Below are 11047 nucleotides of genomic sequence, written 5' to 3'. Positions count from 1 at the left end.
AGGGAGGGAGGGAGGGAAGGGGAAGGGAAGAAGGGAGGGAGGAAGGGAAAGAAAAAGGGAGGGAGAAACACACCATTAAAAAAACACACTCACCATTGAAAGAAGACTAATTTTAAAGAAGAGAAATTAACTCCTCATACACAGTTATATTGGTCACTTCAACAACAAATTACCTGTTTTTGTTCTTAGCAAAAATCTTTCAACTTTGTCTGATTTGCTGGTAATGTATGACAAAGGAACATGCCATAAATATCTAAAAGAAAGAAAAGATTGTGAGTTACTTTTGTAAGGATTGATATAATTAAATGCTATGGGCAATGACACAAATTGTCATTGGCACTGCCATATTCTCTAGTATTTGGCAGAGTTCCTCAAAGCTTAGCACAGTGCCTACAAAATAGTAAAAAAATAATTAATATTTATGTTGGATATACCAGAAAGTCCTATCAATTAAAGCTGAACAATTCCAGCAAAAGCCTGACGAAAAGTGGATATCTCAAAGCTAGAAGGCCATTCATTTACTATCACAATGAGAGACAGACACAGAGACAAAGACAACAGAGAAAGATCCCAGGCAAAATTAGTTCAGCAAAAAAGAAGGCCATAAGCTTGACCAGTGTTCCTCAGAGGATCAGGAATTAAAGTGATCAATGCTCAGAAGTACATTTTCTTTTCCTGAGCTCTCATCCCTTCCAAAGGAACCATTATAATTTAATGAGAATTACTCAGATCCAAACTAAATTATAAGTGATTAAGTTATTCCCAATCCATTCGATTCAACAAGCATTTATTGAACTTATTTTCTAGGTCATAGACACTGCGAGGCACTGGGGAATACAATGATTAAACTAAAAAGTCTTTGCCTCTTTCCTATCAAATAATGTCAGTACTAAACATTTTAACCGAGGCTACTCAACTCAAAGACCACATAGAATTTAATGGAAATAGTTACTCTATACCTTTAAAAAATTACCAGAATGAGGGAATTTCATTTTCAAGTCAAATGAAGAATCATGAATACAACTAAGGCATTACATGAATAATGAGATAAGTTATACTTAATAAACATTACCCAGTTTCTTCAGAGTGATTGGTTCCCTTCCTATAGAGTTCTTGTCTTACATGGACATTCCTTCCCTTCATGGAGATAGTGATCAGTGGAAACCCTTTTTGTAGTGTCCACGTGTTCATCATAGTCTTCACATCAACAACCTCCTGGCTCCAGTGCTATTAATTATAAACAGACAAATCATTCTCTTAGACCTAGTTTTTAGAGATCAATGAAGACTAAATGATGTACAACAGGGGTAACTACCAATTGATATCTATAGTCAATGAGAAAAAAAGAGAAACCAGCTAATTCTGCCAAGGTCTTCATGATTCTGTTAAAATCAATACATAGGGGAAGAGAGGATAAATAGGTGGCACAGTGGATAGAGAACCAGGGCTGGAGATAGGAGGTCCTAGGTTTGAATCTGGCCTCAGACACTTCCTAGCTGTGTGACCCTGGGCAAACCACTTAACCCCCATTGCCTGGCCCCTACTGCTCTTCTGCCTTGGAACCAATACACAGTCTTAATTCTAAGACAGACTGCAAGAGTTTTTTTTAATAAATAAAAACATAAAATAAATACATGGAAGGTGGTAGGGAATATGCAATATGCAGACTCTCTTGGGTCAATGATAAAAAAATTGTTTTTTTAAAAGAGCTAAGATTAGATATATACTTCTAAACTCTAACAAACTCATAGGAAGCTATGTTCTTAATGCTAACACAACCTTCAAAGAATATTTATTCATTAGTAGCACACAACTGAAAAGAGGTTCCTGCAAAGTATTGGTGGAAAAGGTCCTATAATTAGTGTCAGGGCATCTGAGATCAATCCTTCTCTGCTACTTACTAGCTACATGATTTTGAACAAGACACTCTCTGAATCTTAATAAAATTGAGCTAATCCTACCTATATCAAGGTAGTTAGGTGGTACAGTGGATAGAGTGTTGAGTCTGGAGTAAGGAAGACTCATCTTGCTGAGTCCAAATCCATTCTCAGATATTTACTAGCTAAGTCACTTAACTCTGTTTGCCTCAGTTTTCTCACTTGTAAAATGAGCAGTCAGGGAAATGGCAAGCCATTCCAGTATCTTTGCCAAGAAAACCCCAAATCACGAAAAGTTGGAGATATGACTGAAAACAAAGGAACAACAACAACGACCTATATCAGGGCTAGTGTGGGGATCAAATGAGAAAATGGATGAAAGATACTTTCAACTGCTAAAATGTGAGTTATTATTATTATTACTACTAACAATAATGTAATCATTGTATGAATATACTAAAGAAATCTGGAGAGGGGAGAGAAAATGGAGTGGAAAAAAGGAAAAAAAAAATAGGAATCCCCAATAGTGAAACTTTTGACAATATCTAATCTGGACTTCAAAGTCTTCAGATGACTGGAGAATACAACTATATGAGCAGTTCTTAAAAGTTTACGATTTCTGTATATTTTAAGAGCCAGATAAATTGCATTTTCCCGTGTAGTATTCAACTTAATTGTTCACATGCTCACCCATTGTACTTACTGACTCCTTGAGACAACAATACTGATGCTACTCTTCCCTTTGCAAAGAATGAAGTGAAAGAAAATCATACAAATGAAATATAAATCCATGGGAGGTTGGGGAATCTACTTTAACTTTTCAGGGAAAAAAGGTTAAAAATTATCTTTCAGTTCTGCTTTATATTCGTCCTTCTCTAGAGATAGAGTAGCAGGCGAAATTAGCTCAGGAAGTCTGATGTAGACTTATCCTGAAAGTAAAAAGAGAAAGAAAAGCCAGAGCTAAAGAGAGCTATAAACACTTACAGAAGGTGAGGATATCGATTGCTTTCTTGAGCAAAATCCATCTGTCTTTTGTGTATCACCTGTGGGACACATCTGATAAAAAGAAAAAAATTAAACACAAGTCACTGTCCTTTCTGTAGAACACTGGGTTCTTTTTACAATGATTACACAATGGGGTGCTTGTAACAGGCTCTTCAATTCTCAGCTTTGCTTCCAGGCAAGGATACTTACATTTGTCATACTATTCCACAGATCCTCATTTTTGGTATTCTTATAACTGAATTTCTGGAGATATTGCACAATGCCAGCTTTGAATACATCTGCACTAAGATAGTCCCTTAGCATATTCAAAATACAAGCTCCCTGCCAAGAAAATAAAAGACTTATCTCAGTTTGAAGTTAATAGTATATGTCATAGCTGTCTTTTTGTGTGCATAAAATTATTAATGTAAATGTTAATGCAAAGTAATATTAAATGTTTTCATTCAATGTGTTAAACACATTTTCCAGGGAACTTATTTTACACATTGAGTATCTAGTGATATCTTCAGGAATCCATTATTTGTTCCAGTTTCCCTTAGTGGGGCAAAGAAAGAAACTTCACTAATTAAATCTTAATTTCTGATGTGAATGAACAGACCTAGGTCAACTGTTACTAGCCTTAGGATACTACACCTGGCAACCCCCCCCCCAAAAAAAAAAAGGTTCAATTCAGCAGCAATATATTTCTTAAGCATCTACTATGTGAAAGTCACTGTGCTCGACTCTAAGGGTACAAAGATAAAAATGTTACAGTCTCTGCCCTCAAGAAATTCACATTCTGTTGTGGGAGGAGAAAGGGAATCTGAATACTAAAATACAAGAAATAGTAATGAACATGAAATATGGAGTTTTATGGATTTTAATTTTTTAATTTTAATTTTTTTTTATTTTTTAAACCCTTAACTTCTGTGTATTGACTTATAGGTGGAAGAGTGGTAAGGGTAGGCAATGGGGATCAAGTGACTTGCCCAGGGTCACACAGCTGGGAAGTGTCTGAGGCCGGATCTGAACCTAGGACCTCCCGTCTCTAGGCCTGGCTCTCAATCCACTGAGCTACCCAGCTGCCCCCTTTTATGGATTTTATACATGACAACTTAACCCTGGAAACATAGCCAAAATAATTTTGAAAATGCTAATTCAATAATGACATAACCCCTTTGTAATCCCTTAAATGCTTTATGAACAGAACTAGATATATGCTACTGATTAGATCTTCATGAGGCAAAGTTCACAATTCATCTTTAGCTATAATCTGTTATACACTTATATGATGAACACCTCCATAAAAATCTACACAAAACCAAGGGGCAAGAATCATTTTGTACCTTTTCATAAGAAACATCATCAAACATTTCCCGAATCTCAGCAGGATTTTCCACAGGTGTGGACACAGGATGAGAAGAATTTAATGCATCCGTTTCCATGGCACTGAAACATTTTCCAAAGAAATAATCTTCCTAAGGAAAGAAAGGGGGAGAAATCATACATCTATTTTTTTAATCTCATCTTCAGTAGTGTCTTATTTTTTTTAAACCCTTGTACTTCAGTGTATTGTCTCATAGGTGGAAGAGTGGTAAGGGTGGGCAATGGGGGTCAAGTGACTTGCCCAGGGTCACACAGCTGGGAAGTGGCTGAGGCCGAGTTTGAACCTAGGACCTCCTGTCTCTAGGCCTGACTCTCACTCCACTGAGCTACCCAGCTGCCCCTTAGTGTCTTATTTTTATATCATTTTGCTTTCCAAATAAGTCCCTACTCAGAGAATCAGCCCTTATAACAAACATTTATAAAGAAAGATAGAGAAAAGTAGTTCTTCAAAACCAAACAATACAGCAACCACATCTGACAGTATATATAATATTCCACTTTCATAGTCTCCCTGTTTGAGTGTAGGATTCCTGACACAAAAACTGGACTAGCTTTTCTTTGTCCCTAGTAAGTATTGAAACTGGCTTTGAGACTTAACTGGCCCCATGGGGAACTGGATTTCTAGCCACTGGTATAGTTTGCTAAAGGCTCAGGAACCAGTGCAATAGGAATCAGGAGCTCCTTTCTCAAGCAGGGTGGCTCTATCCAACTGAATCAATGCTGTATCCTTGCTGAGTATCCTTTCCATGCAACATTAAATAAACCTTCTTGTGATAACTGCTTGCACATTTCATTCCAATCCCAAATATGAACCACTAGATTAAGTCAGTCCTGGCTAATATTTTCTCAACTCTTTTTCAAGGCCAGGTGCAGCTATGATACATTTCTAAATAAAAACTGAAGAAGATAGAAAGTAGGATTTAGGATCTATGTACAAATTTAAATTCATGTCTTTTCTTCATGTTTCTATAATCTACTATATGTGGATTATAATTCTCCTAAAAATAAGAAGGAAAATTGACTTTAGGAAAATCATTTAGATTTTATGCATAGTATTTAATGAATAATAGAAATAGAAAAGCTTTTAACTTAAAAAAAAGTATCACTTTTTAGCCTATTTCTTACTACAAAATAGCACCTCTAATTCTAGTAGAGACCACATTCCAATTTTTAAAATTCACAGGACTTTGGAGTCATATTAGTATTTTAAAGTTATATTTAAGCTTAAAGCTAAACTTTGAAGAAAATAAAGAATTAGATCTATGCAGTGATTTCAAAGAATCTTGTTTTCCTGGAGAAATATATGAAATGAAACGTACTCTACTTTAAAAAAATATGTAATTTAGAATATGATTCCTACTAGAATAATGGCAGTGTACAAATGAAGTGTCTATGAAGAGCAACCAATAGAACATGTGAAGAAACAGTGTGGTAGAGCAACAGTCATGTGTTATCTTTAATTATTAAACATTCCAAAAGATAAAAGGGTCTTAAATAAAAAGACATTCTCATGGCAATGACAAACTCATACCCATTTTGGAAATAAGTATTTAGATGGAGTCAGTATTTTTGGCAAATATTTTTTTAAACCATTAACTTCTGTGTATTGGCTCCTAGGTGGAAGAGTGGTAAGGGTAGGCAATGGGGGTCAAGTGACTTGCCCAGGGTCACACAGCTGGGAAGTGTCTGAGGCCAGATTTGAACCTAGGACCTCCCGCCTCTAGGCCTGGCTCTCAATCCACTGAGCTACCCAGTTGCCCCTTTGGCAAATATTTTAAAAGATTTAGGTATCTCAATCCACACAATAGATTCATCAGCAGAAAAATATACTCTTTAAGACTTCTTAGAGCAGATAAATCACCAAAGCATCTTTCAAAAATGCAATCTGATATAGAAAAGGTAATTTAAAAAACAGTAGTGCTTACAACTTTCAAATCTGGATGGGTCACACTGACAGACACAAACTCCATAAACTTTGCAAATCCTTCATTTAGCCATAGATCATTCCACCATTCCATAGTGACAAGATTCCCAAACCACTGAAAAAATAAAAGACATTACTCATATTGCATGTATGTTTCTGAGAAGATCAAATTATGGATAAATAGAGAGAGAGAGAGAGAGAGACAGACAGACAGACAGACAGACAGACAGACAGACAGACAGAGACGGATGGACAGATGGATGGACAGACATAGACAGATAGATAGATAGATAGATAGATAGATAGATAGATAGATAGATAGACATGTGTGCATCAAGTTATATAGGTTATAAACTTTATAGAAGGAAGAGGATTTTAGACTTCCTTGCATTTGTGTTAATTTGAAATATATAGCTATAACAGTCACTTTATAAATTATTTATCAAAAACAAAAGAGGTCTCTTTTTAAAAGTACACGGCATACTTTTAATCCAGCCATAGCACTGCTTGGTTTATACTCCAAAGAGATAATAAGGAAAAAGACTTGTACAAAAATATTTATAGCTGCGCTCTTTGTGGTTGCAAAGAATTGGAAAGTGAGAGAATGTCCATCGATTGGGGAATGGCTGAACAAATTGTGGTATATGCTGGTGATGGAATACTATGGTGCTCAAAGGAATAAAGAACTGGAGGAATTCCATGTGAACTGGACTGACCTCCAGGTATTTATGGAGAGTGAAAGTAGCAAAACCAGGAGAACATTGTACCCAGAGACTGATACACTGTGGTACAATCGAACATAATGAACTTCTCTACTAGCAGCAATGTAAGGATCCAAGGCTGAGGGGCTTATGAGAAAGAAAACTAGCCACATTAAGAGGAAGAACTGTGGGAGGAGAAACACAGAGGAAAAACAATTGCTTGAACACATGGGCTGATGGGGATATTATTGGGGATGTAGACACTAAACAATAACTCTAGTCCAACTATCAATAATATGGACTTAGGGCTTAATCAATGATACATGTAAAACCCAGTGGAACTGAGCGTCGGCTAAGGGGAGTTAAGGGGGCTTGGGGAGAGGGAAAGAACATGAAACATGTAACTATGGGAGAATACTCAAAATAAAATAAAAATATTAAAAATATAAACTGCGTAACATCTTCAGTTTGTTGTTAAAGGAAAAAATAAATAAAAAATAAAATAAAATAAAAGTACATGGCATAATAGTTGGTGTCTGGAAGTACAAATTTTGCCATAAAGGTCATAGGAAAGTAGTGTAATAATTGGAAGGGACCTCAAAGGTAATCTGAACCATGTCTCTCATTTTATAGATTAGTAAATTGCCCAGAAACTTGCCCAAGGTATTAAATGGAAGAATTGAGATTTGAATTCAGGTCTGGAGACTCTAAGTTCAATATTCTTTCTACTGCACCTGCTGACTTTAAAGAAAGTTTAGGAAGGAAAAAAAAGACCTAAATAAAAATGTTACAAAAACGCTGCCAAATCTGTAAGGTTTTTTTAAACACCCTTTGCTCTCTTGCAACTAGAAGACACATTTATTACCTGATGGGCCAGTTCATGAGCTATAATCATGGTGATCCAAAGTTTGCTGGAAGCAGAGGATTTTTTGGTATCATACAACAGTCCGGATTCTCTGTACGTTGTCAGTCCCCAATTTTCCATGGCACCAGATTGAAAGTCAGGGATGGCAGCAAGATCTAGAGATAACAGTTAACATACCACTTCTCTTTCCTCTGACACAATCTCAAGGCACATTAACCTCCAAAACTTTTGGTGCCTAGAGTTAAGCTAAAGTAAAGTGAAGCCAACAAAGAGACCCTAGAGGCCATCTAATTTAGGGGGTTCTTAACCTGAGGTCTGTGAACTTGTGTTTGAAAGATATTGAAAACTTTATTTGTAAAATTTTTTTAATGTATTTAAAACATTCTTCTAAGAAGGAATCCTTAGACTTCATCAGACTGCCAAAGGGTCCATGACACACTAAAAAAGGTCTAAGAAGTCTAATATTCTGTACCCTGCCTACTGGAAAGGCTCCTCGCAGTGAAGGGTTTGAGGCTAAATTGTCCTGATCACTGTCTTAAGATGCTTCTTGATTTTGTATGCAGAGGCTGGACCAAACAAACTAAAGCATCATGTAGGAAAGAGAATATATTCTCTAATATTACTGAAATATTCTTTTGCAAACTTTTCTGGGGAAAAAATAGTTATTAAAAGTCTAATTGTTGGGGGCAGCTAGATGGCTCAGTGGATTGAGAGCCAGACCTAGAGACGGGAGGTCCTAGGTTCAAATTTGGCCTCACACACTTCCCAGCCGTGTGACCCTGGCCAAGTCACTTAAGCCCCATTGCCTACCCTTACCACTCTTCCACCTAGGAGCCAATACACAGTATTGACTCTAAGATGGAAGGTAAGGGTTAAAAAAAAGTCTAATTGTTTATTCATCTTTAAGATTGTTTCCTTATTCTAGGTCTCAGGGACTGCACAGATATCTGCTTTTTGGGTAAACATAAATTCTGTGGACAAAATGTGGAGATGTACTGAATGTCATATACACACTTGACTTTTTCATTTGGGGGGATGGAGATGAGCCAGTGATTATGTAGTTGGGTATACCTCTGGGGTTGTGGTATTCATTCCTGTGTTTTTATTTTATAATTTCTCTGATTAAAAACTTTACCTTGTTTGGGTAAAGGATATGGAATCCTGAAATAATCCTCATAAAACTCCAGAAGGGTCACTGCAGCATCAAGGGCATAGCCTGTTTGGCTAATCTTCTCTGGCACAGCATACACAGAAACCTGTGGGGGAAAGCATTTGGCTTTATCAAATAATTCAGTCACTTACAATTGCAACCAAACTCTCTATCCAGACATATCAGGGCTTATCTGATATTCAAAGGGAAAATTAGTAAGTACAATATCAGCAGTAACTAAGGGGAAAAAATCCTCATCACATTTTTAGATGATAAAACTAGTGGTTTAAAAAAATTGGATTTTGCTGAGGCATCATTTCACTCCTATTGGCCAATATGACAATTAAGGATAAATATTGGAGGGGATGTGGCAAAATTGGGACACTAATGCATTGCTGGTGGAATTGTAAACTGAACCAACCATTCTGGAGAGCAATTTGGAGCATACCCAAAGGGATATAAAATTGTGTCTGCATCCCAAAGAGATCACAAAAAAGAGCAAATACAAAAGCATTTATAGCAGCTTTTTTGTGGTGGCAAAGAATTAGAAATTAAGGGGATGTCCCTCAGTTGGGGAATGGCTGAACAAACTGTGGTACATGTTGGTGATGGAATTCTATTGGCTATAAGAAATGATAAGCAGGATGGTTTCCGAAATAGCTGGAAATATCTGCAGGAATTGGTGTAGAATGAAATAAGTAGAACCAGAGGAACACTGTACACAGTAACAGCAATATTGTACAATGATTATATGTGAAAAGATGGGTGTGGATCAAAGCATCCTATCTTTCACATCAGTGTAGTGTTATGAAGAAGTGTTGCATTACCCTGCATTTCAGTAGTTATGGTTTTATTTTGATGTTTTGGTCTTACATGAGTGTGCTCTTACAACAATGACTAATATGGAAGTGTGTTTTGCATAATAATATATGTATGGCCTAGATCAAATTGCTTACCATCTCCAAATGATGGGAGGGAGACAGTTTGGATCTTATAATTTTGGAAAACATGACTGAAAATTATCAATAAATGTAATTGGGAAATAAAATATCTTTGAATTATTTTCAAAAATTGGATTTGTACACATCTTCTGAATAACAGAGCCCAAGTCACTCACAAAAAGTACTATATGGGGCAGCTAGGTAACTCAGTGGATTGAGAGCCAGATCCAAAGATGGAGGGTTTAGGGTTCAAATCTGGCCTCAGACACTTCCTATCTGTGTGATCCTGGACAAGTCACTTAACCCCAGTTGCCTAGCCCTTACCACTCTTCTGCCTTGGAACTAATACAGAGTATTGATCCTATGATAGAAGGTAAGGTTATTTTTAAAAGTATAAACTGAGAACAACCACCTGCGGCTCCCACCGCTGCAGCCGCCGCACCCAGTCCTGCGCCCGCCCGCCGTGGGGGAAAGGAAATCTCAAAATGTAAACTCAGAAGAGGGCAATGATGGCAAAAAGAAAACACATAAAGCCCAAAGGAAAGTGGGAAAGGATGTCAGATCCCAAAAGAACTCTTGACAGAACTTGAAAAGAAGTTAAAATTGAATAATAAAAGAAATGATGGAAAGATTCAACAACTTGGAAACTTGAATGGGCCAAATGAGAATGGAGACCCCAAAAAACCCTAAAGACTAGAATAGGCCAAATGGAAAAGGAAACACAAAAGCTTAAAGAAGAAAATAACTTCTTAAATAATTAGAATTGAACAAATGGAGGCTAATAACTCCATAAAGCATCAGAAAACAATAAGACAAAATCAAAAGAATTTTAAAAATTGAAGAAAATCTGAGATATCTCACTGGAAAAACAACTAACCTAGAAAATAGATACAAAGACAATTTAAGAATCATCAGAATACCGGAAAGCTAAAAGAACCTGGGCAGCATATTACAAGAAATCATCAGGGAAAACTGTCCTACTATCCTTAAACAGAAAGGGAAAATAGAATCCACCAATCACCTTTTGAAAGATACCCAAAAATAAAACATCCCAGGACTGTTATAACAAAATTCAAAAACTCAAAGACTAAGGCAAAAACAGGTAGAAGGGAACAATTCAAAAATCATGAAACTACAATCAGGATTATACAAGACCTGGCAGCTTCTACATTAAAGAACCAGTGGAGTGGGGGAATAAGAAGAATCTGTTCCAATGGCC

The 11047-nt window shown here is 36.6% G+C and overlaps 1 protein-coding gene across 1 annotated transcript in view; it reads right to left on the bottom strand.

Annotated features, from left to right (window-relative positions):
* Nucleotides 1-11047, bottom strand: part of ERAP1 (endoplasmic reticulum aminopeptidase 1) — a 32136-nt gene that overhangs the window by 11420 nt on the left and 9669 nt on the right. Inside the window, exons 4-11 of the mRNA XM_044662679.1 lie at nt 8873-8993; nt 7738-7892; nt 6173-6286; nt 4208-4339; nt 3072-3203; nt 2862-2933; nt 1073-1227; nt 174-253 (exon numbers count right to left, since the gene is read on the bottom strand). Of these exons, the coding sequence (XP_044518614.1) occupies nt 174-253; nt 1073-1227; nt 2862-2933; nt 3072-3203; nt 4208-4339; nt 6173-6286; nt 7738-7892; nt 8873-8993 (961 nt within the window). The remainder of the gene's footprint in view (nt 1-173; nt 254-1072; nt 1228-2861; nt 2934-3071; nt 3204-4207; nt 4340-6172; nt 6287-7737; nt 7893-8872; nt 8994-11047) is intronic.

Source organism: Gracilinanus agilis, chromosome 1 (assembly GCF_016433145.1).
Source record: "Gracilinanus agilis isolate LMUSP501 chromosome 1, AgileGrace, whole genome shotgun sequence".
Taxonomy (NCBI): Eukaryota; Metazoa; Chordata; class Mammalia; order Didelphimorphia; family Didelphidae; genus Gracilinanus; species Gracilinanus agilis.
The sequence above is the reverse complement of the archived record's forward strand: the minus strand, read 5'-3'. Positions and strand labels throughout refer to the sequence as shown.